The sequence below is a fragment of the Heloderma suspectum genome, chromosome 2 (genome assembly GCF_057233095.1).
Source record: "Heloderma suspectum isolate Gila_16-S chromosome 2, 16-S_ref, whole genome shotgun sequence".
NCBI classification, from domain to species: Eukaryota; Metazoa; Chordata; class Lepidosauria; order Squamata; family Helodermatidae; genus Heloderma; species Heloderma suspectum.
This window is the reverse complement of record NC_139459.1, coordinates 79382667-79408357: the sequence shown is the minus strand read 5'-3', so window position 1 is coordinate 79408357 and position 25691 is coordinate 79382667. Positions and strand designations below refer to the sequence as shown.

The window sequence follows — 25691 nt, the reverse complement described above, 5'->3', positions numbered from 1 at the left end:
AACCCCGCTTCTTTCCCCCCACTGAAGCATTACTGCGCAGCTGCTCTTGGCTCACCGTCACTTCATCTTTCTCACATTTCTCACCATTCCCCTTCATTCTGGGACAAGCATTCAGTAATTCACCTTACAGTGCCTTTTGTTTTACTTTTGCAATGTAACTCCTTTTCTGGAAAAGCTCCCATCTTGTCTCCATTGATTCCTAGGGATGTCAGAGAATTCTGCCACGGATCTCGGTGAGGCAGAATGCCAGTGCATTCGGCTCCCCGAAATCTGTGGTGGAACGGCCTACCACCCCCCCGCGGATCCCCCCCGGGACGAGACTTACCTGGGGAGGATGTTCTGGGCAGCGGTGGCTCCGGTGGCGGCTTCGGCGGCTGGTCTTCCAACTGGCTGCCGCCGCCGCCATTTGCAGTCTGGAGGTTTTTTTTTTTTTTTACAGAGATGTGATAGGCTACATAAAGATTTACGTAGCCTATCACGGCTGGGTTAAAAAAAAACACGTACGCAAATGGTGGCTATTTGTGTTCCCCTTTATTTTCACCGTAATAGTCTACGTAAATATTTATGTAGACTAAGACGGCCAAAAATAAGGAACGCAAATGGCGGCTGTAGCTGCCATTTGCGTACGTGTGTTTGTTTGTTTGTTTTTACCCAGAGCCCTCCGCGGCTGGAAATCTGGCTGCGGATGGCTCTGGCCTGGGCCTGGCCAGCTGCTCCGTGGAGCTGCCGCAGAGCACAGCCGGCCGTTCGAGGATTCTGGGGGGGGGGGGAGGAACGGATCGCCTTCCCCCCCATCGAGGATTCCGGGGGGAGGGACGGAACGCCTCCCCCCCCATAAACATAATCCGCGGAAAGGTAAGTGACTTTCGTACATCCCTATTGATTCCTCCTGAGTATCTTACAAGGGTATTCTGTTACCTAGATTAAAGTTTCTAATGGTATGCGTATTGTGCTTCTGTGAATTTTGGTAAATGTGCTAGTTTCTGGGTCAGCTCTACTGGACTGGATTGACAGCAGCTTGTCCTCCAGCAGAATAGAGCCAGGCCCACAGACAGACGTTTACCTAGCTCTAGAGCTAAATTCCCTCATCATTCGTGTTCAGAAAGGGCTAATTCCTTGGCCACAGAGAAGGAGTTTCCAGACAAGTATAGAGATGTATGACCCCAGCAAGCATGGTGACAAAAGCATATGTTTTAAAGATGGCTCCATAATGTGATGCAATTAAACAACATGTTCTTTAGTCCATTGCTGCTTCTCAGAGGAACAGCAGAGGATACCCACCTATGAATTGTAGGCAGTGTTGGTGGGAAAGAGGAAGGGAATATTATTTCCACTAATACAGTTTCACTTCTTCACACACCCCTCCTGAATCCAATAAACTGGGGAACTAGGGGAAAGGGATATTATGCATATTGTTTAGTTTAATTTTGAACAGTTCTGTTTATACTGCCATTCCTTCATTATCATCATTTCATTTCAGTTAAAGGCCCCGTGTGTTTTTCTGTATTGTGATTTTGTTTTATGGTCATAAGGGTACTTTATCTCACGAATGCATAGTTTGCTTTAGTTTATACTGCATAATGGTCTTTGAAATTTTAAAACTGTGTGAATTCTTTGTCATTCTTATACATACGGACTTCTCTCTAGGACAAACAGCATCGTTGGGTTTGCAGTTTAAAGTATGATGCTGTATTTCTTTCTAAAGTATTCCAGGGTTTGCAGGATTTAGTGGGATTATAGATTATTATTATTAAAACACTAAAATTGCAGCTCATTTAAGACAAAAGCATCGATTAAAATACCATATGTTGTGAGAATACTTAATACTTGCTGAAGAACGCATGGCGACAATCAAAACTAGAGTTATTCATGCAAGATCACTTAGGGCATCTCTACACCAGCCTAAAATCTTGCATTTAAAACGGGGCTTTCTGCTTCTGTTTAAATGCAGGATCACAACGACTCCCCTTTTCACCTGCTTCCCTTCCCCGCACCCTGTTTCCCTCCTTCTCCCTGTATCTGAGTCTTCCATTATCCTTCATTCGTCTCACTCCTCTTCTTGCCATGTTTCCTCTTTTCACAGAGGGAACTCAAGTGGAACACAACCGGGTAATTTGATAGCTCATTATCTGCGATCTATTTCAAAACAGAACAAAGGGCATTTAGTGCAGGAGATGCCTGGGATGATCGTTGCCTGGGATGATCATGTAAAGAGCACTCAAACTTCTGTGAAGGATCAATCTCAATTGCAGGATAAAAGCCCAGTGTGAAGGAGAAGGATTAGTTAAAATTTAACACACTTAAATCACCATGACATATAAGCCCCCTTCACACGTTATCCTCCATGTGATCAAAATGAAATGGGGAGGGGGGCAGACTAGCCTTGCATGCATTGGGGGAGGGCGTCTGTAGAGGGGAGCCTGCTCTATGGGCTTTGTTCCCCCCATAATGTAACATAGGGTTTCACATCATGGAGGAGCCTACACATATAGAGCAGAAGCCCCTCTACATACATGCTTCCAATGCATGGTGGACAGTGGGGACAAGGCTGGCAGTTATATCCCCGCTCTCTCTTTCCACATGATTATGATGGCATGGAAACTAACATGTGAATGGGTAGGGGTATAGTCAAGATATTGTGAAAGAATATCAAAAGGTTGTACTTCCTCACCATTTTAATGTCTCCTTAGGGTGTGAACAGGGAATTCTAATTTGCATTTCTGACTATGAGTACAAAACTGAGTGATGCTTGTTATTTCAGATAATTCAAAGTAAAAGTTGTGATCTTGTGAACAAGGAATAGGGTTTTTCAAGTATTCCTTGAAAGAGTGGCTGAAGAGATATTACTATAGGTGATAATTTACCTAGAGGGTTAGTAATTGTCACTTAGTTCATATGACTAGATGCCAGTTAACCTATTTTTCACCAGTGTGATCTATGTGTGTAATAAAATAGTTCAGACTAGGGATGTCAGAGAATTTTGCCACGAATCTCGGGGAGGCCGAATGCCAGCGCATTCGGTCCCCCAAAATCGGTGGCGAAACGGTCTGCCCCCCCCCGCCCGCCCCGGGACGGGACTTACCTTGGGTGAATCTCCCTGGCGGCGGCTCCGGCAGCTGCCAGTCTTCTGACCGGCTGCCGCCGCCGCCATTTCCAAGTTAAAAAAAACAACAAAAAAAAAACACGTGATAGGCTACGTAAAGATTTACGTAGCCTATCACGGCTAGATTTTTAAAAAATACTGTGATAGGCTATGTAAATGTTTACGGAGCCTATCACAGCTGAGTTAAAAAAAAACAAAACCGCGCGTACGCAAATGGCAGCGCCCATGGGCGCTACCATTTGCATACGCGCGGTTTTGTTTTTAACTCAGCCGTGATAGGCTACGTAAACATTTACGTAGCCTATCACGGCTGACTGCAGGGACGCAAACGGCGGCGGCTACGGCCGCTGCCATTTGCAGACCCGGCCGGCCAGGATTCGCGGTGGGAGGGACGGGGCGCCTCCCCCCCAGCCAGAATTTCGGGGGGAGGGACAGAGCGCCTCCCCTCCACCGTGAATAAAATTTCGTAAAAGGTAAGTGACTTTCGTACATCCCTAGTTCAGACTTGAGTACTGCAAAACAAAGCATACTTCCTTGAAGTTAAGTCCTATGCGGAAGGAGCCTTAGGTTAGTGGTAGAGCACATTCAATGCACATCAAAGGTCCCAGGTTTAATCCTTTTTATCTCTAGTTAACAGGATTAGCTAGGAGGTGATGACAAAGATCTGTGCTTGAGACCCTGAAGAGCTGCTTGCGGTCAAAGTAGCAATATTGGAATAGATGGACAACAGTCTGACCTAGTATAAGGCAGCTTCCTATGTATTAAAACCAATAGACCTGATCTCTACATAAATGCATTTGGTATTGAGATAAACGAGCTTTTTCTTACTTTGCACCATTCCTTTGCAGTTGATTCATTAGCAAATATCCCTTAACCTGTACAGATATTTTAAAATGTCTGAAGTCTATACTTAATGGATCTTTAAACTGTTATGTCAGGGGCAAAAGAGGTTAGCTTGATGCATTATAATAGGTGTGGGACTGGTAGCATTTTTCTTGGAGAACGTAAAAAAAGTGGAAAACAGTTTTTGATTAATTCCCCTTCCAGTCCCAATTTCTTTTTTGGCTGATATTCTCAATGTGATGGACAGTCTGTCCCATGGGAAAACTCACTTTTAAGTGAATCTCTTCTCCAGGAGACACGTCTGTCACGAAGTTCTCGTGTGACTCACCCAGAGAAAAACAAAATGTGGTATGCATGAGTTTATTTGAGGAGGATTTGGGCCATAATGAAAAGGGCATTACAGGCGGACGTGGAGTTGTTTTTTCACCCTGCTGCCACCATGAAGTTTCCCCGCCAGAGCTCAAATTGTGGGAGATGTCTATGGTGAAAATATTTCCCAGAAAACATGTTCCGTCTCTCTCCCTTACTCTGCTTTCCTGTCTCTCAAGTTCTGCTGATGATCTAATAGCATTTTTCTCTGTGCATATTTTGGCAGTGCCCCATCACCTGGCAGCCCCAGTAGTCTGAGGGAAGTGAAATGCCTGCATGGACTTAACCCTAGGCGGTGAGGTCCTTGCAGACTGTAGAGGGACCCTCGCTGAACCGCGGATATGTAGTTACAAGACGTCTTGTCTTGTTTGTCCCTCGGGTCAGCACTAGGGTAGAAGCAGCCCTGGAAGGCGATAGGAAACGGTGCGGTGGAGAGGAGAGGGAGGGCAGATGGGGAACTGTCAGGCTCGCCCGTTTCGAATCGCATTACGCGAACAAATAGCAGAGGAGCCTCCTGCCAGAATGGGCTTGTGTAACTTTGCACATGTGCCAGAAAGTTTAAAATCCCTCATCTCCGCCTCCCCCTCCCCTCCCGCCATCTCCCTCTCTCTCCTGCCGCTTCATTCCACACACCAGCCAAAGCGAGAGGGAGAGACGGATAGTTCGTGGCTGCTGCGCCTCCTCTTCAAGCCCATTCCTTCAGCGTACCAACAAAACTGGGAAGAAGAGGAGGGAGGGAAACCCACCGTCTCTTGGGGACCGAGTGCGCAAAAGGAAGCCGTCTGTGGCCGCTGTAAGAAACAAAAGAAAACGCTCCGAGGGCTGCGGCGGCTGTTTCGGGTTTCTCGTCCGTCCGCGGGTCCTTCCAGCCCGCAGGGTCGCCGAGTGGGGATCCCGCCGGTTCATGCGAGGCACACACGCCGCCGCGATGCGCCTCCTCTCCCGGCCGCTGGCTCTCCTGGGCCTCGCCCAGCTGCGGGCGTGCGTCTTCTGGAGCTGCCTGCTGTGGCTGCCGGCGGGCGGGCTGCCGCAGAGGAACCCGCCGCCACCGCCTCCCGCCGTGTGGCGGCAAAGGATTCAGTGGGAGAACAACGGGCAGGTGTACAGCCTCCTCAGCGTGGGCTCCCAGTACCAACCCGCTCGGCGCAGGCACGGCCAGGAGCCCGCGCAGGGCGGCCACGTTTTGCTCCTCAGGGGCAACGGCACCTCCGCGCGCGGGACGCAGGGGGCGGCTGCCGAAGCTGCTGCTGCTGCGGGCGGAGACGCCACCCTCGCCAGGAGGCCGGCGGCGCAACGCTGGTTCCAAGCCGGCTATCAGCAGCCTTCCAACAATAATGGCGGCGGCGGCGACAGGTCTGAGGCCGGCGCCAGCCCACAGGGGGCGCCGCGGGGCAGCTCCCTCGAGAGCGCCACCTCCAGGCCGGGCAACGGGAGTAGCCCGCCTCCCCGGAGCCATATGCGGCCGACGCGCCGCGAAGACACCATGGTCGGGGACGACCCCTACAACCCTTACAAGTACACGGACGACAACCCTTATTACAACTACCACGACACCTATGAGCAGCCCCGGCAGAACAGCCTCTACCGGCCGGGTTACGGCACCGGCTACTTCCAGTACGGTAAGAGCGCGCGTTCAGCCACCACGCGGCGGGGCAAGGCGAGCGGAGGGTCTGCCGCCCTCGCCCGGAGCAAGCGCGCCGAGGGCTGGTGGCACGTTTGCGCGAAGGGAGGCGTGCAACCCCTGCGCGCCGAGGTGAAGGGAGCCGCTTGCCCCGGGCACGCGGCTCTCGACGACAGCAATGAATCTCCCTCCCAAGAAACAAAGCCCCAAAGGAAGAAAAAAATCCCGCCCGGCCGCGTGGCAAATCCCGCCCTCGTCGCCAGACCGCGCGCTCTAACAGCGGCCAGTTGGCGGGGCGGCCAGTTCCGCAGCCGCTAACCGCCATCTGGTCCCAACTCTCTCCTCGCCACCCCCCTTTGCCCTCCTCCACCGTAGTCACTCTGGATCTTCTTGCATGAGAAATTGGGATATTGACTCGAAGCGGATACTTCTCCACGCCAATTTTAACATGTGTACTTTGTACACTTAAAAACAAACAAACGTCTTTGTACTTAAAAAGCAGTCAAAAGAACAGTAAGAAAACAAAACACTCACCCCCCCCCCCCACAAACCCTCTTTCTCCCACAGCAGAGACAACTCAGGACAGAAAGCTAAGGAGGGGTGGGAAGGAGGTTTCAGGACAAACGTTTTATCCTCTGTAACTTCAGCAGTGGTCCGTTTCCGTAACTGTTACACAGAGGTGTTGGGGTTCGATCCTGGTTGAACAGACGTCTTTTGGACATCCAACCTGCAGTCTAGCCCCTAACATTAGCTATAATTACTCAGCAGCAAGGGAAAAACTCTTTGCACATGGTCGGGGACTTTATTATTTCACCTGCTCCTGTGCACAGAGAACAGGTGCTGTGGCTGAGCCAAACTCTTAAGAAAGAAGCATTATGGTTATGGTCCATCTTCCCACTTCTAGAACAGAGGAAACTAAGGCAAGAGCTTCCTCTTTGAGCTCCAAAGTAGGACAGGCAGATATCCCTCCTTTTAAGGCTAATCTTTTATTTTAATGGGGTTAATTCAAACCACTGCCTGCCTAATGAATACTCACAGCTTTTTGTTTCATCACAGCTACAGTTCCATAAAACAAAGAGCACAGTTCCAGAGTATCAGATATATTTCTGGTATTTTGATCTGGCAAACAAGTGTTTTCAACAGCTGGTGTCCTTATGGGGTGTGGGGAGATGCCTTGAAGATTTATGAGAAAAATGGGTTGACAAAGCAGGATGCTACAGAGCATATGCCAATCTACAAGAAATATTGCCTTTTCATGCTTGTTTTGTTCTTGTGAAAAGTGACTTTAGATCTTATTGGCTGTTTATGGGTGTGAAACTTGTGGATTGCAGTGTGTAGAAGGCTTTGGCCATGACTTCTCCTGCCAATTATGCAAAATGAAGTTTGTAGGCATGTCCTGGGCTTGATCAGTTTTTGTGTGTGTGGTTTGATGCATTGCAGGTCTTCCTGACTTAGTGCCAGATCCCTATTACATCCAAGCATCCACTTATGTCCAGAGGACATCCATGTACAACCTGAGGTGTGCTGCTGAAGAGAACTGCCTGGCAAGGTAAACACAGTCACTGCCCCTCAATATACATCAGTATCAAATTCCTTACTGAATCTAGTGGGAAGATCTAGAATTTGAGAGTAAACGTTTGTAAAAGCGATACCCATTCATTTTAGAACACTGTTTGGGATATACTAGTAAAATTTCAGAGAGTCACTGGGGCTTTGATTTCAACAGATTTTAAGTTGTGGAGAATTCTGTCTCTATCCCAGTTCCTAAAACATACTGCTTTTATTATCCTTTGCTGAGAGCTGGATGACCAACTTGCAAGGCTTCCATGCCCTTATGGTTTGGGAATTATGGCCTTACCAAAGCCTGTTTTTCATTAATGCAATGCTTTGTTAACTTTTTGAAAACAGGTCTCCTCTGAACACATCACTTTGGAAACTTTAAAATAAATGTTTTTAAAAGATCTTGCTGTTTGGTCATTGTAATTTCTAGTTCATCCTTAAACAATTTCTACCCTTAATCTTTAAAAAAAATCTATTGCTTTTCAGCACCTGCTTTTCACGCTCAGTGCAATTCATTTAATAATGAAGACATAATCCCATATATAGACATATTTGTACACACGTCAATTGAACTCAGAGGTATCTGTATAAACATGCACAGGGTGAGGCCATAAGGATGATCATACATGAGGCTTAAGGCTGCAGACCTAAACACACACCTGGGAGTATGCCCAATTGAACTCAGGGGGACTTACTTCTGAGTAGACATGTGTAAGAATTATGCTATAAATCAACTTTAGAGTAAATCTGTCTCTAATGTAAATGGAAAACTTATTCCAGGTACAATGGACATTACTGGATTTATTCTTGGCCAGTACAGTGAAGAAGAATGTTCCTGTTTTACTTGGAGCTAAACTCAAAATGGCTTTTCATCATTTAATTTGAATGGAATTATATTATGCAAAACAGCCTTTAAAAATGACTTCATTGCAGTGTCAGCCTAGGTTTCGCAATATGCTTTGCACACGTGTAATTATGCCAGCAAATCGATTAGAGAATATTGTACTTAAGGTCATAGAAAAATAGTTAGCAAATAATGTTCTTGGAGGACTTGGATGCAGTTTTAACTTGAAACAAAAGAAAAAAAATCATAATAGTGAAGTTAACCCACAAGTTGAAGTAGGAATGCCACACAACTCCAAAATATTCTTAGTTGAGATTTTAAAAATTGAAAAATTGAAAAGAAAAGTAAGATCTGTTGAAATTGGCAGAAGTGAAGAGTCAAGGGGCATGAACAGCAGGAAGAAGAAGAGAGAGAAACACATCTAGTATAAGAATTTGACTGGGTAGCCCAACATTCAAAATAATTTTTGTCTCATTGAAAATGTAGAAAATCTGACTTTCATAGCACCACTGACCACGGGAAATTTTAAAAAGAGCTTTAGGCTGCAGTCCTATGCACATTTAGCTGGGAGTAAGCGCTGTTGAATTTAACTCTGAGTAGACATACATAAGGCTGTGCTGTTCATAAATAAGGATTGTGTCCAGTGGTATCTGTCCACCAGTGGAATAGACACAGTCGGAATGGATTCCCCCTCCCCCCCTCACTCCTTGCATGCCCCCCAAATCTGCTCCAGAGGGTTGGGGGATCTTCCGGAGCATATTTTGGGGGTGCAAGGGGAACGACAGGAAGGGAAACTCCTGTTGTGTGAGGGGGAAGTCCAGTATCTGATGTAATTCTAACTAAAAAGTAGTCCTTGGCTGTGTTGTATTTAGAATTCTGTCAAAGCCTACTTTTTACTTTTTTTGAAACTGTTTTTTATTTTTTTAGTGTTATACAAAAGTAACAAAACTATGTTCTTAGATGAAATTTTATTGAGGTTATGGATATTGCACAGATTTCAAGAGAGGATTTTATTATTCTGTTGATAGTAGTTAAATATTTTCTGCCAAAATACAGGCTCTGGACACAGCACTAGCAGGGGCCAAATGTTCTTGTTAAAGACAATGGGAAAACATTAATTGAAGCCAAAAATAAATTTTTAAAAAGTGTGCCTAAACTCAGAAAGATGCAGATATCCCATTGGAAATAATTAAGCAGCTTCAGTTTTTTGTAATACTGGATTCTCAACTCGTTCTATCCAGACTTGGTCATACTTGGAACAGACCCATTGAAATCAATAGGCCATGACTAGCTTAAGTCCCATTGATTCCAGCCTGTTCTAAGGATGACTAAGTCTGGATCTAACCCAATAAGTCCCAAGAGCAGCCCTCCCCAATCTGGTGCCCTCCAGATGTTTTGAACCACAGCTCCCAGCATTCCTAACCATTGGCAATAAAACATTGGGCAATGGACAGGAATGCTAGTAGTTGTAGTCCAGAACACCTGGACGGCACCTGGGTGGGAAAGGCTGCCCAAGACCAAGAGAGTGTGTTCAGTGCTAAATAATACAAATACCACATTATTAGCTAAATTTTGTTTAACAAGCAACTTCAAGCCTATTTTTCATAGGCATATTTTTACATCATTGCAGCTCAGCCTACAGATCAGATGTCAGAGACTATGATAACAGAGTGCTCTTGAGATTCCCTCAGAGAGTGAAAAATCAAGGCACATCAGATTTCTTACCAAGCCGACCACGATACTCATGGGAGTGGCACAGCTGTCATCAGTGAGTGAAGTGCTCAGTATGGTACTTTTCATTATGTACATCTGCTATTTGTTTGTTGTGATGTGATCTTGTCGTGGCCCCCCCTCCCCCCCGCTGCTGTGTGGAAAGTAGCAACAGATATCTGGAAGCCTCTCCCATTGAACTCAAATTTGTCATCCTGCCTTAAGAATAGAAAATAAGTGGGTGCCATTTTAGATGTGATAGAAAAAGATAACTTGTTTACTTTGGCACATTTACAAATAATGCTATAAAGGGCAGTATCTGATGCTGGCAATCCACCAGCTCTAAAGTCTTTGCTCTAGTAGGAATGACTGCTAGCGCAACAGGAAACTAGCACTTGCTATGCAACCCAGAGAACTAGCTGAAACTACTACTTCCAGTATGGGACAAGTCAGCAGAGCTCCATTCCATGAGCATTGTTGACCTGTCCCATTCTGGAAGTGGCAGTTTCGGCTAGTTTCTGGTTGTGCTGGCTAGCACTAGCTTCTAGTTGCACTAGTGGACATTCCTGCTAGTGCAGCAGCAGCACTAAATAGTGCCCAGTGGCATAATTCAATAACTAGTGAAGATGGTAGGTGGAAGATCAGCCTTCCTAATGAAATATTGGTACCAGACTTGAAGATGATCTAAACCAGTGGAGCCGCTAGATAATTTTAGACCTTGGACTTAATGGTATTATGGGCCCTCCCTTTAGATGGGCATGTGTATTACCTCGGTTGTGGAGCACACAACTAACATTTCTCTTCCTCCCTCCCTCCCTCCCATTCCATTCTTCACAACTGGTTCTACATTCCTAATATGTCAGAGCAAAAACAAAACCCTGTTTGCTAACCCTGTTAAACTAGAAATACTCTGAGCATGTGCAGTTTTATATCTTAAACTCACTCAAATCAAAGTACCATCATGACTATAGGAATAAAATGGAGTTTGCTCCTCTGATGTAAAACACATTTTCTTGGACATAAGCTCTGCTTTGTTGTCAAAAAGGATAATATATATATTTAGAAGCAAAAATGCTAAAAGGAGCGTCTGTAATCATGTACATGCCCAGCCAGCTGCCCTCTGACTATTTTTTTAATGCCCAGGCTGGCCCTCATGCTGACACTGGGCCTGTTTGCCACTGTCTCCATCACCTGCTATTCTCTGGGTGGTCATTTCGGTTCCCGGGCTTTGGCCTCAAGATCCAGCCCTGGCTATAAACCCCTTGAACGTAATAGGAGTTGCTTGCATCTGAACAGAATTCAAAGGTGTATGTTAAAACAGTGATGGGTTTTATTATGTGAACACCACCAAACACCAGAAGGTAGCACTTGGCACCTGCATAGGCAACACACTTGGCAAATCTGACCTTTTTGGCTTTGCATCACAAAAGGGACACTTGTGTTGAAGTGTTGCTTGGTTCCATCTTTTTTTGTATATGCTGAAAGCAATGATAGCAGAATGTAACTGAAAGAAGATGGTTATGTGGTTGGCTGAAGGTTTGTTTTTGCTACTCTATTGCAAACACAATAATGTAGCAATTCAATAAAGGCCTTTCAGAATATGTTCAAGGAATAATCATACGCTAACCAGATCAACGGGACTGCAAAGTATGTAATATAATCAAATATAATGCTGCTAGTGATTGTGAGGTTCACAATAAATTATAACAAGTGTACATACACACCACTTTATCTCTGAATGATAATACGTAACAATAGTACCAATGGTCATACATTAGTAAATTCAGTAGATACATATCCCTTTTCAACAGATCATAATGCTGATGAGCCACCTAGATTATGTAGGGTGAATAAAGCAACAACTGTATATACAGTCAGGGCCAGAAATATTGGAACAAGGATAACTGTTTTGGCAGTTGGCTTTTGTACACCACCACATTGAAGTTGAAAGGAAACACACCCAGATGGGATTGAAGTCAGGACTTTCAGCTGTAATTCAAGGGGTGTGACAAAAGTGGGGCACTAACCATTCAGGAAGTGTATGTCAGCCAGTGGCATACACCCCCCCCCCCATCGTTGGTGGCTCATAAGTAATGGAATGAATGGCTGACAAGCAGCTGCATGGCCAGGTGTGGCCTGTTTCCTGGGTACCCCATGACCACTCAAGCAGATGAAAGGCCTGGAGGTGGTTCTGAGCGTTACATTTGCATTTGGTAGCTGTTCACTGGAACTCCCAACATGAGGTCCAAAGAGGTGTCCATGCAAGTGAAGGAGGCCATCATTAGGCTGAGGAAACAACATAAACCCATCAGAGAGATCGTAAAAACACTGGGAGTGGCCAGTACAACACTTTGGAACATCCTGAAAAAGAAGGAATTAACTGGCAAGCTCAGCAACAGCAAAAGGCCTGGCAGACCATGGAAGACAACTAAAGTGGATGACCACAGAATTCTGCTCATGGTGAAGAGGAACCCTTTCACAACATCTAGCCAGGTCAAGAACGCTCTTGCGGAGGTAGGCATGTCATTGTCAACATCTACAGTCCAGAGATGGCTTTATGAATGTAAATACAGAGGCTTCACCACAAGCTGCAAACCACTGGTAATGCTCAAGAACAGAAAGGCCAGATTAGTCTTTGCCAGCAATCACCTAAAAAAGCCTGCCCAGTTCTGGAATAAGATTCTTTGGACTGATGAAACGAAGATTAACTTGTACCAGAATGATGGGAAGAGAAAAGTATGGAGAAGGAAAGGAACAGCTCATGATCCAAAGCATACCACATCATCTTGTCAAACATGGTGGAGGCAGTGTTATGGCATGGGCATATATGGCTGCCAATGGAACCGGGTCATTGGTGTTTATTGATGACCTGACTACTGATAAAAGCAGCAGAATGAATTCTGAAGTGTAGAGGGCTATACTTTCTGCTCAGATTCAGCTGAATGCTGCCAAACCGATAGGACGCTGCTTCATATTGCAGCTGGATAATGACCCAAAGCATACAGCAAAAGCTACCCAAGAGTTTCTCAAGGCAAAGACATGGGATGTTCTTCAATGGCCAAGTCAGTCACCTGATCTCAACCCAATAGAGCATGCTTTTCACTTACTGAAGACAAGATTGAAAGCAGAAAGACCCACAAACAAGCAGCAGCTGAAGGCAGCTGCAGTAAAGGCCTGGCAAAGCATCTTGAGGGAGGAAACTCAGCATTGGGTCATGTCCATGGGTTCCAGACTTCAGGCAGTCATTGACTGCAAAGGATTTTCATCCAGGTATTGAAGGCGATCCTTAAGTTTGAAATGATGTTGGTTTGTTCCATTACTTATGAACCACCAACGATGGGTGTGTGTGTATGCCGCTGGCTGTCCTTCCTGAATGGTTAGTGCCCCACTTTTGTCAAACCCCTTGAATTACAGCTGAAAGTCCTGACTTGGCTCCCATCTGGGTGTGTTTCTTTTCAACTTCAATGTGGTGGTGTACAGAGGCCAAATGCCAAAACAGTTATCCTTGTTCCAATATTTCTGGCCCTGACTGTATATACATCATACTGTCTCTGAATGATGGTATTAACAATAGTGAACAAGCTCAAACAGTAATGGATTCAATAAATACAATTAATGAATTCTCTCTATTTGATTATATTGCACACTTTGTGGTCCCATTCATCTGGTTAGTGTATGATTATTCCCTGGCCACATTCTGAAAGGCCTTTGTGGTCCCATTGCTCTGGTTAGTGTTTGCAGTTGAGGATTCCCCTTTTGTTTTGTACAAGGAATAATCATAAGCATAACAAAGCATTCTGAATACAACTAAAACATGGGAAAATATAACATAATGGAGCTTAATCTCAAATTGTTTCACATGAATTATTGGGGCTATTTATAGAAGCAAACATTTCAGCAATAGAACTGCCCTTGGAATTTACAGTGTGCAAGGTAAGCATTTTTAGGGCGCAATCCTATCTAGATAGGCAGCCACCTCTGAACTCAGAGGCGACCGCCTATCCAGAGCAAGGCAGGAGAAGCACTGGGGGTGGGGGAGAGAGATCGTTCCCTCCGCGCCTCTCCTGCCTTGCTTTATCTACTAGACAGCCATTTTTGGCTGTCTAGCTGCAGGGGGACTGAGTGGGAGAGGAGGCTACTGTACGACACATAGGATAGGTTGTACCAGCAGATCCGCTCTCCCTGCCCCAGAACGTCCCCAGCCCCACCCCTTTCCAGCTGCTCTGCACTCCTCTTCCGAGTGCAGAGGACAGGGCTTCTCCATGCCACTTCCGAGGCAGCGCGGACGTGATGGGAGGTCAGTTTTCCAGGAACTGACCTCAAAGCATGGGCTCTGAGGTCGATTCCCAGAAAACAGCATATCCTATTACTGTCTAGCGGCCATAGGATTGCTCCCTGAGTTAGATAAACAATGCCTGAGGGTAACAGTGGAAGATGTACTACTCATATATAGCCACTTAGGTGCTCCCTACTCTTCTTGCAACAGGAAATTTTGAAATAACAAAGTTTATACATTGCTTTGTTTTCAGACAAAACAAAAGATATACAGCAGTTTATTTTAAAGGCTACATTTTATAGAACTGTTTAATATTGGAACTATATGTAGAGAATATCATCACTGGGGCCCGAAATATTAACCTTTAGTTCTGAATACTGCAGTATTCAAAATCATGTTAAATCTTTTTACTTCTAAGAAATCATTTTGTTGGGCCACAATTATTATTATGGCTGTTGGTTTAACATGTAACAAAAAGCAAACCTGTCTACTAATTTGCCTGTGGTTTAACAGACATTACCACAGTATGGATGAATTCAGCCATTATGACTTGCTTGAAGCAAGCTCACATAGGAGAGTAGCTGAAGGACACAAAGCAAGTTTTTGTCTCGAAGATACTTCTTGCGATTATGGATACTATAGGCGATATGCATGTACAGCACATACACAGGTAAGATATAGTTATTAATAAAATTTCCTCTTTACTGTCAGAATATAGGCTGATTTCAACCATCACTTTTAACAGACCATGACGCATGAATGCAGTGTAGGAATAGTAGATAGCCAGTTTTATAAACTTTTATTTTAGGGTAAGTACCTTTGAAGAGAATATATAGTTACTTGAAGTTGATGCTTTAGGTTTCCTTGGGACTTGTGGATCCCTTTGGGTTTCTGGCAGGTAGAACAAATTAGTATAGTATCCCACAGCAGGCTGAGGATAGGAGAATGGTGCAAAGAACTCTCTTCTGTAGTGGTGCTCTGTAGCTCTTTAGCCAAAGATCGGGGTCATTGTACTGTCTAAAGTTCTGATGCTCCTTACGTTCCATCAAACTTACATAATACTTAACAGCATTATCCTGCTTAGGACAAAATTCCTTTGTTTATAGAACAGGCATACCCTTGATTACATAGTGTTATCTTTGTAAATATTGGAGACCAGCCAGAAATTATCCAGTACGCTGGGTTCAGGGAGGATTGGGTGGGTTTTTTTAGCAAAGGTTTCACCACCACCTCTTTAGGCAAGATGGAATCAGATGTTGTCATACAGAGCCATTCATCAATACCCTTACCCACTTGGTCAGTCTCCCCTGGCCACTTTTATAAGCTAGGAAGGACAATGGTCTAGCGCACACATAGTAGATCTCACTTCTCCAAGGATCCTGTTGACATCCTTGGGCTGTACAAATTGAAAAGTATCCATTATAAGTGGGCAGGCACTTAATTCCGGAATCAAGATTCATTTCAGTGCCATTTCTGAAAACATTTCAAAAAGTGTTTTCTCTAGACTCCAACTCATTATCATCTTGTCTGGAATTCCTCCATGCTTTTCTACCACTAGTTCACCTGTTTTATTCCAAGTTTACATATTTAGCAAGCATGGATGGTCCATTCTCAGATTTATGTTTGGTAATTTGTCTGTCCTTAAAGTTTTTTCCTAAATTACTTTCCATAGACACACTATAATTTTTTTTAATTTATTCAAAGTCTCCACCGCAAAAAAATGGCGCTCAAGGCGGCTACCAATAATAAAAACCAAAATTTTAAAATAAAAACTTTTAAAATGATCATCACCACAAATATAGGTTTTGTGTTGTAGGTTTATTGAATCTTTAGAGTTCCATTCAGAGACTTGCTCAGCATGACCAGAAAGTAGAGGCCAGAGGTAGTCCACAACTCTTAGGAGATGCCTACAGTTGGCATATGATATAACAGCTTTGATTGTTCAATAGTTTGCTAATTTATTTTGCTGTTTTGGTATGAAAGAAACCTGGAACTTGTGTATGCTTTTATCTTCCTTGACCTTGCAGTAATCTGCCTTATGAAACCTATCATGTCTGTCATATTTGCAGACCTGCCTCCATGTAAATCCACAGTACTTTACTAGTATTCCAATAAATACCCAGTTGTATTGTCATTTCTCTTGTCAAATCAGAATACTTTTATATGAGAGAGCAGATAAGGGATCATTTGAGAGACATATCATTGGTAACAATGTAAATAATTTATTTGAGAATGTTACGTAGGAAACAGTATAGGTAATCCTTTTCCATTTATAAGCATTTGTGGTAGCTAAGCAATGTGTTTCTAATCTGGGTGCAAGTTTGTGAAATGTAGGAATGTAGCAAAGTATTACTTCAAGCACTGAAAAAAATTATTAATGGCAGTAAAATTAAATAGATGCACATGAAATGTTCTTGATGAGACTTACATGTAATGGGTTGGTTCCAGATTGGCCTTCTGTGAAGTGAAAGGGGTCTTTCCATTCACAAAAGGCCCCGGAATCCATCAGAGGCTCTGTGCTGGAAGAATAAGGGCAGAAGGCAATCACCAGTTTGTCTTTCCCCTGCAGCCCCCTGTGCCACATCTCATGCTGTCTTAAATTGGAGCCTGGTCCAGCCAGGACCCGCACTAACCAGATTTGAGTATACCAATGTGACTCATGTCCACTTGTGTGAAAGAATGACAGAGTGTATCGATGGAAAATGGATGCAGATAGAATAAAAGCAAAGAAAACTTACACACGGCCTTAACTCTGAGTTCAGTCACTCTGGTTCCCAGGAGAGTGATGAGCGCTGTCCCACCTTCATGCTCTCAGACAAGAACAGGTAGCAGGTTAATCTGCTCAGGATTTTATAGGGCTGGTGTCATCATCTAGGTCAGACAGTCAGAAAACACACACACTCACCCCGCCCTTCACCCAGAAGGGGGGCCTTTCTCTGAAAACACTTTTTCCATAGCAAAGAAATAAGCATCCCTTATCAGTTAGAAGGTACAAACTGTACAGGTACAGTGCAAAGCAACTACCGCGCATTGTTTTAGATTCTGTTAGTAGCAAAAAGTGTGGCCTTCACTGTCTATGAATTCAGCTATGAGGACCAACTCTAAGATCATAAAAATTGACAACTGCGCTAGCAAATTAGTGTACTTAATGCTGTTAAATACTGCATATGGCTGTGGGTGAATTCATGCCTGACTGCCCGCCATTGTTCTGAAATCAAATCCCATGCACATGCTGCTCCAGGGGGTCTTCCAATCCTTCAGCGCAGCTTTTCAAGAGGCTCATGGGACTGCAGGGGGAAGGAGGAATTAGAAAAGATAGTATTCTCAACCCTTCTTCCAGTGTAAGCGAAGACCACATGAAGGCCAGTAGCATTGTGCATAAACATTAGCTAGATCATAAGAGCGACCACATTCAAAGCCCATGCGGCAGGCTAGACTATAGGCAAGATGGTGATTGAGGTTTCTTAGGTTAGGTGCTGCTCACCTCAATATGCAAGTTTTAAAGCTAATTATACTTCTATCATTTTGGCTGGATGTAGACCATTAGTGTGCTCTGGATCTTCCTACCCCAACTTGCAGTTTTCTGCATTAAGCTTTAGTCTGTAGGCCTGCAGATCTGGTGGAAGTGTATTGCAGGAGGCAGCCAATTGCACTATCCAGTCCATGGCTATCTCTATATTGGTTGCATGGGATCATGGTAACACTAAGTGTGGAGGCACATGGAACTAACCATTAAGAGCCTGCTACAGAATTAGTCCTCCAGCTATATCCCATTCCTTCTACAAACAGGATAGCCAAATCTATCAAGCATTAAAATGTCTGATGCTACTTTGAATTCTTTTAGAATTCTTGTGGCTTCATCTGTTGTTTCAAGACTTGTGCTTGTTATGAAGTATTTTCCTCAGCAACTGAAAACTACATCTAGATTCCAGATTTTAAAAAAATGTACACAGCTGCCAGCACTCAAAGATCTTCCTCTCCATAGCGAGTACTTAAGTCTTGCCAAGCGACACATAATCTGTGGCCAAACATTGTGCTTTTCATAGGGGCAGACACCACTCAGAATGATTTCAGGGTAAAGAAAGTAACTGGACCTCACATATTACATAGATCCTAAAGGATTCTGTGTTCATGGCTCAAATGGAGCTGTCATTTCAGGACAATAATATGTTTCCCAAGTTAAACCTTCCTTTAATCCAGCAAAATAGTAGTGGGAAAATGCACAGAGCCCAGCATAAGTCCTCTGTTTTACCAGTGGCTTTGAGATAGGAAGGGAATAAAGAAGATTAGATTCTTGGATAGTTCAAAATCACAAACAATTATGCCAGAATTTGGACATTTCTGAAATGGTTTTGATCTTCATATGGGAGAAAGGGACCAATCATCTTGTTTGAAAAACTGGTGGTAATAATTTTTATTAATATAACAATTACTTTTTAAAAAGAGAGGCAAATATAGCTTCTGGATATTTAAGAAAGAAAAGAAACATGGGTGAATCCAGAGACAAACAGAATTCTGCTCATAAGTTGGGTATTTTCTCTCCCTCCCACCCCCACTATAGTGCCCTGTGCTTCCAAAAGCTGTCAGTGAGGGTTGAGGGACCCTCTGGAACAGTGTGGTGGGGCTTAGGAACAGGGAAATAGGGGACATGACAAGGAAATAGCCAGCATTTAGTAATGCTACCTTGCACAAGCAGAAGTGCAAGACATTTCTTTATAGCCAAAAAGATTGTGAGGAGAAACTGTAACCATTTACTCAATTTTCTTTGCATTTGTCAATAGCGCACTAATTTTTTAGAAACGGCAATGGTGAGACTCTCACATGTATCTACATTACTATTCTAGGGATTGAGTCCTGGCTGTTACGACACATATAATGCTGACATAGACTGCCAATGGATTGATATTACAGATGTAAAACCTGGAAATTACATTTTAAAGGTAACCCATTTTATTAATCAAGAATTATACATAATATTATGTGAAACTGCAAAATACAGCATGTATATCTTTTGCAGGTTAGTGTAAACCCTAGCTACTTGGTACCAGAATCAGATTACTCCAATAATATAGTACGTTGTGATATCCGCTATACAGGTCACCATGCATATGCCTCTGGCTGCACAATTTCACCGTAAGTACTTGCCTGTTTCCTTTCAAATATTTTGCAGTAGAGTTAATACATTTTATGGTGCTTAGGAAAAAGTAATGTGTGGTAATGACAGGAAGTATAGCATGTCCTTTAATGATATGTCTGAAAACAGTCATTCTATAAACTATTCAGACATAATGCAAGCCTTGGACTTGTGCACTCTGAACCATAGTTTAGTTATATCCAGAACTGGGCCAATGTCTGTCCATTTCCCTTAGCTTCACAATTGCTATGCTTTCAGACTAGAACCACTTCATAGTTAAATCAATGTAACTGAGTGGCCTAGAATGAACCTACAGTAATGTAGGTTTGAGGTGCTTGCCATTGCAAGACACTCAAATTGGATTCTTTCTATAATACTTTTTAAATAATTTTTTTTTCCAGAGATTTAAAGGGATTTGTAGATTCCTGCTGCTGCATGGACTTAGTGAACTTCAGCTGTCATTCCTGGCTTGCACTTACAAATCCTCTGGATGCTGCTTCTCCATTCCACAGACAGAACATTTTCAGAACACCATGGAGTAGTTTGCTAGGGAACCCCAAACAAATCCATATGAACTTCATTTTTCTATACTAAGTCTCTTATGGCTTGCTTACACACAGTTTGCCTGGCCTCCAGGCCCACAATCACATGGAGACACAGAAATGCAAACTAGACTGAACAGATATAGCTGCCAGTGATTTCCAGAATTGTACTTTTCTGAGCAATCATATGAGTCACTGTCGTTTTATCTGCATACTGCCCACTACTCTTTCTTCATGTGAATGCATACATGGGGAGAAGGAAAATGTGTACATGGTCACATGGACTATGTAGCTGATGAGGTTGGGCACTTTACAGCAAGTTGTGGTCTTCAGTGATTAGCATGGACCTATTTATAACAATGCAGCTTTAACTTTCATCCCATTATGGATGAATTTCCATATTTATTCCCTGTATTGTACCCTGGAGTGAAATATTGGTTTTTTTTTAAATATATACTACCTCCACCAATACTGCTACTAAGATTATTCACTAAAACAACCTGTTAAATGTATTTTTGTCACCACCAGCCCAAAGTTACAGTTGGTTTACAGAATCAACAAACTAAGAGGCCTTGCCCCAGACTTTTATGCATTCTTCTTAGCAGTGTGTTTGTGGGAGCTTAAGAAATGGAACAGTAGGACTCTTAGAGGTCAGCAGTGATATTAGCAGAGCTGCAAGAAGAATTTGTCAGAGCTTCTCACTGTGCTAAGAACTCATTTTAAAACAACATTCTGGAAACAGCCCCTTTACTTTAAGAACTAGGCATGAATACATTTGGAAAACAATGTAACATCTTCTAAGATCACATGTGTTTGCATTACGGTATGAATACAGCCCACAAGAGGTTTTTCTTTTACTCCATCTCCTTTATTTAATAAGAACAGTTTAAGCAGAGGAAAAGTAACTTGCTAACTATGTTGCTTACATTTTAAGACTAATTACTATTTCTAATTTTCTATTTAGTATTTTGGTTCTGATATATGTTATATTTAACTTCTGTTTCTTTTCTCATTAACAGATATTAAGATGAAAGAAAATTTATGCATCGGTACCTGAGGTTTTGAGATGCAGTTATTGTATAAACTGAGATAGGATGTAAAAACTTTTGAAAACTGAAAAAAGGACCAGAATATATACAAAGAATTTTAATGTGACTCTGAAGCGTTAAGACCTTCTTCAGAATGAATTATGTTGCTCAATTCATGCATTCAGCTTTTGAGAACAGTGAGAGATTGGTGCTTTATACACATAATTTCAAACTGTACAGGAAGTTAACAGGTTCACAGAAGTGCCTTCCCTTTGTCTACTGGAAATCAGTACACTCTCTGTGAATGAGATGAAACAATTTAAAGGGTATTCACATAGGCTCAGATCTAAAGAGCAACTTTAGGTTTCATCTGATGGTTCATGTATGCCCAATGGGATCTTACACATTATTTTTAAATAGCTGATTCTGGGCCCCCCCCCCCCCCAAATTGCTTTGGACATTCTCCTGCCATTTTGGGAAGTTCCTTACAATATGGCAAGGGGCCAGGGCATTACTGTCCAAAGCCTCTTTCGGATCATGGAACTAATTTCCCAGTTCTTTTGATTGCAGCTGTATAATACTGACAATTAGGAATAGGAGGAAAGTCCAGTGGTCATGGAGCAAAATCTGGACCAGCTAGAAAAACTAAGCTTCTATCAGTACAAAATACTAGCCTGATAAAAATATTGTTCACTTTTTAAGGAGTGTTGATGCTTAGTGTACAGCAGTACCCATTATCACCTACATCTTTATATATGAAAGGTGTTTACATTTAAAATATTTTAGCAGGCAAATAATCTTAAACCAAAAGTATATTGATATTTTGACATAAACCACTTCTCAGAAGAATTATGGAATGCTGGAGCTGCCTGTTTCCAGTACTCACTGCAGATTGCTTTGCACATTTCCTTTCTTTTTCTGTAGCTGGAAAGACTTTCCATTACACGTGTTTAGAAACTACTTCCCATGAGTAGAATATGAATAATCTAGATGAAAACTGATATATGCTCAACAGAAAAAACAGGACGTTTATGGACACTTCCTGATACATTATATTATTAAGGATACCTTAAATTTAATTGGTTAGTTATTTTAAAAATTAAACTGATGAAAAATAAGTTAGCAGTAATACACCCAGGTGACATCATAAAACAAGCCTTAAAAGGCTGGTTTGTCAGAAGAGGTCTGATGTACCTTCCCCAGAAACCAATGAAGTACTGTATTTTTAACCTGTCTGTTTTGCTAGTCAGGAAGAATGAAGTTTAAAAAAATATATAAACAGTATCCAAACAGGATGCATAATATTATATACAATGAGAATTCCTGACATATGCAAGATAAGATGTACTTTATGGTAACAGTTCAAGGGACAGATTACTAATATTTAGAAGTGAACCAAACCCTAGTTGATTGTTATAGTAAAATTATTCCTCTGGAAGAAAACCAGTTTAACAGTGAATCGGATCCCCCCTGCCCCCCCCCAGAAAAAAAAACAGATGATTTCAAACAGAAGGAGACTCATCCCCCAGTGCCAGCTTCCTGAAGATGCCCTATACATATTAAACTACTGGCTATGCTTGGTTAGAGGTTTGTTGTAAAGACTGATGCATTTTGATTGCATTGCATGTACTACAATATGAAAAAAGTGATACCCTAAGCTTGGAGAATGTGATAGTTTTCAATTATTCTTTCCTGGAGACATTTGATGGTTTGGGTTCCAAACTTTCAAACAACAAACATTTTTTCAGATCGACTGGATGACTCTCATTTTCCTCGAGTCAATGGGTAAAATCCATTCTGTTGGTGGACAGACACCATTGGAATTCATCTTATCAGTATTATAATTTGTTTTATAAATTTAATTCAAATGTTTGTCCTTCTATTTGAGGCAGCAACATGCCCACAAGACTTTGTGTAGCCTGACAAGACCTGCTTCTTCCTTTTCCCACTTGCCTCCTCTTTACTTTCGTGGTTCTGGTGGATGTTGAACCATCAGTCCTGACTGCCTTGTTTCTAATACTGTACATTAACACATGTTGCACCCTTTTATAGGTCAACAACTATAGTTGCCTACATCATAGCATACTTACTTATATGTAGGCTCTTTTTTAAAAAGTGTGCATTAGCAGCAACAAAAACAGACTGGAATTGTGGAGTTGGTGACTACTGAGAGGAGCAGAGGCTCAGGAAAATTGATGGCTGCATGGTGGCAGCTCAAGGGGTAGGGTTGGCCTACCTGATATTTTAAGTAACCCATAAAAGATACAGGATCACTATCCCAGACTCTACTGTAGTTCATAACAAAATTATGTTTTCACTTATCAAAAAAAGCAGAGTATCTGCTGTTACTTATGTTGTAAACAGGAATATTTGGCACTTGAAGATTCAGGTTTTAGCCAAGATATATCGCCAAGGTTTGTCTAACAGAAAAAGGTACTAATGTATGAAGAATCATTGCAATTTGGAGGTTTTCTTGTGGCCCCTGCAATGTGTGAGTAATCACTGAGCCAGATCTTTGTAATAAATGGATCTTTTTGCCTCTCAACTGGATGACACATCAGACGTGAAGGTCATAAAAATATTTTCCTTCACTCTTTTTGGCTGCCCCATAAATTTGGCTCATAACACTCAAAGCTTTGCTCTTCTAAGCATTACATGATCCATTATTAAATCTAAGGGATTTCTAATGGTAAACAAATAATATTTTTTCAGTCAGCCTTTTTGTACATTCCTAGAGTTTTTGTTGGACATAACTGAAGTGTATACTCATTTAATGGAAAGTGCTCTACCGTGTGCCTTACAATACAGCAACATTGTTTTCACATTCCAGATATTACAAAGGTGCTTACATATTTTAACTTGAATTGAAACAAACAAGTTTGCTGTCAGGAAATTTATAAGCAATCGAATGTTACAAATTTAATGAAAAGCCACTCTTCTTGAAGGATTTTTTTAATATTAACTTCAGTTTTTCAAAGAGCCTTACTTCTCAAATCTATGTATCTTTCTCTGAAAAGTTATTTATGATTATTCATACACTAGCTCTGTATTCTTCACCGCACTTCCATATTCTTGTGCTACATTCGTGTATCATGGTTGCAAATCTATGTGAAAATGACCTGAATAAAAATGTTTCAAATGATTAGAACGTCTCTCTCCAGCTTCCACCAAAATATAATCCACCCCATTTTCATAGAGGTGGATGGTTCTTATCTGAGGAAAACATTGAATCTAATAAAAATACAAATATGAGGCTATGTATAAATACAACATGTCAGTCAAGAGCTCAGTAGTTTGAGTGTAAAGGTGGGTAGTAATGATCCTCAGACATTTTGGTGGATTTCTATCAGTCAGGGAGCCCAAGGAGCGTAATAAACAGTACCAGTCATAACACCTGGAAGTGGAAAATTTTGTATCCATACAGGGTAACAATACAGCACACAACACAATCGTACCTAGCACTGACAAACTATTCACACAGAATTATACTGTTGAATTGGATATCTCGGTTTGCCGCATTGTTTACTAGGCCGGCTGTACACAGTTCAGGTAACTGAACAAAGGTTACCTCAGGGACTTAGAGAAAAAAGTATGAATCTCTCCGTAGATATACCAATACACAAACAAGCCAGTTACAAGTAGTGAAACCATAGGGCTTGAAATTTACAAGCCCAACCCAATGATAAAACTGATTTGACCTAAAACAAATGAGGTTTGTAGACTAAGCTCAGCCTAAATTAATTACCATCATTTGTGCTTAGAAAGTAACATTATAGCATGGCCACAGTATAATGAATTATGAGCACAGTTAACATGAGACAGTTTTGAGTTATGTGATATTTATTGGTGGCAGCTTGGGTTGGCTTGATGGCAGAAACTCTGGCAAATGTCTGAGCCAACTGCAGCCTGAGTTAAGTACAGCTGTAAGTTCGGCCTCTCCACCTTGGTAGCATCCATATTGTCACAGTACTGTAAGTACAGGGGACGGGCTTCAGCTCAGTGGTAGAGCACATGCTTTGCATGCAGAAGATCCGAAGTTCAATCCCCGGCATTTCCAGGTAGGGCTGGTAAAACTCTTGCCTGAAACTGAAGAACCACTGCCAATCAGTGTCAATAATACTGGGTTAGATGAACCAATGGTCTGACTCCATGTAAGGCAGCTTCCTGTGTTCCTTAGTCATCTCAGTTGACATGTTCCAAAGAAGAGGAACTTGGTTAACATGCTACTAATTATGCATTATGCATAGTAAGAAGCAGAGACATCACCTTGCCAACAAAGGTCCGTCTAATCAAAGCTATGGTTTTCCCAGTAGTAATGTATGGCTGTGAGAGCTGGACTATAAGGAAGGCTGAGCGCCGAAGAATTGATGCTTTCGAACTGTGGTGCTGGAGAAGACTCTTACGAGTCCCCTGGACTGCAAGGAGGTCAAATCAGGCCATCCTAAAGGAAATCAACCCTGAGTGCTCATTGGAAGGACAGATACTGAAGCTCAAATATTTTGGCCACCTAATGCGAAGAGAAAACTCTCTGGAAAAGACGCTGATGCTGGGAAAGACTGAAGGCAAAAGGAGAAGGGGACGGCAGAGGATGAGATGGCTAGATAGCATCACCGATGCAATGAATAAGAACTTGAGCACGCTCCGGGAGAGAGCGCAGGACA

At 42.5% G+C, this 25691-nt stretch overlaps 2 protein-coding genes across 2 annotated transcripts in view; one reads left to right on the top strand and one right to left on the bottom strand.

The window, feature by feature from the left end:
- The first annotated feature begins 4297 nt into the window (after positions 1-4297).
- LOX (lysyl oxidase) lies at positions 4298-23129 on the top strand. Its single transcript, XM_084833944.1, has 7 exons — positions 4298-5934; positions 7377-7485; positions 9971-10108; positions 14840-14996; positions 19171-19266; positions 19344-19459; positions 21022-23129. The coding sequence occupies exons 1-7, from the start codon at positions 5220-5222 to the stop codon at positions 21026-21028; spliced, it is 1338 nt and encodes a 445-aa protein (XP_084690070.1). The 5' UTR covers positions 4298-5219; the 3' UTR covers positions 21029-23129.
- The window catches only part of SRFBP1 (serum response factor binding protein 1), a 108123-nt gene continuing 94463 nt past the window's right edge, over positions 12032-25691 (bottom strand). Inside the window, exon 8 of the mRNA XM_084833947.1 lies at positions 12032-25116. Within this exon, the coding sequence (XP_084690073.1) occupies positions 25022-25116 (95 nt within the window). The 3' untranslated portion in view covers positions 12032-25021. The remainder of the gene's footprint in view (positions 25117-25691) is intronic.

What these genes read in the sequence shown, in the direction of transcription:
- LOX (XM_084833944.1), top strand. Translation starts at nt 5,220, where the DNA reads ATGCGAGGCACACACGCCGCCGCGATGCGCCTCCTCTCCCGGCCGCTG. An exon ending in CACCGGCTACTTCCAGTACG is followed by an intron (nt 5,935 to 7,376) that starts GTAAGAGCGCGC and finishes GATGCATTGCAG; the next exon opens with GTCTTCCTGACTTAGTGCCA. An exon ending in CTGGAAATTACATTTTAAAG is followed by an intron (nt 19,267 to 19,343) that starts GTAACCCATTTT and finishes TATCTTTTGCAG; the next exon opens with GTTAGTGTAAACCCTAGCTA.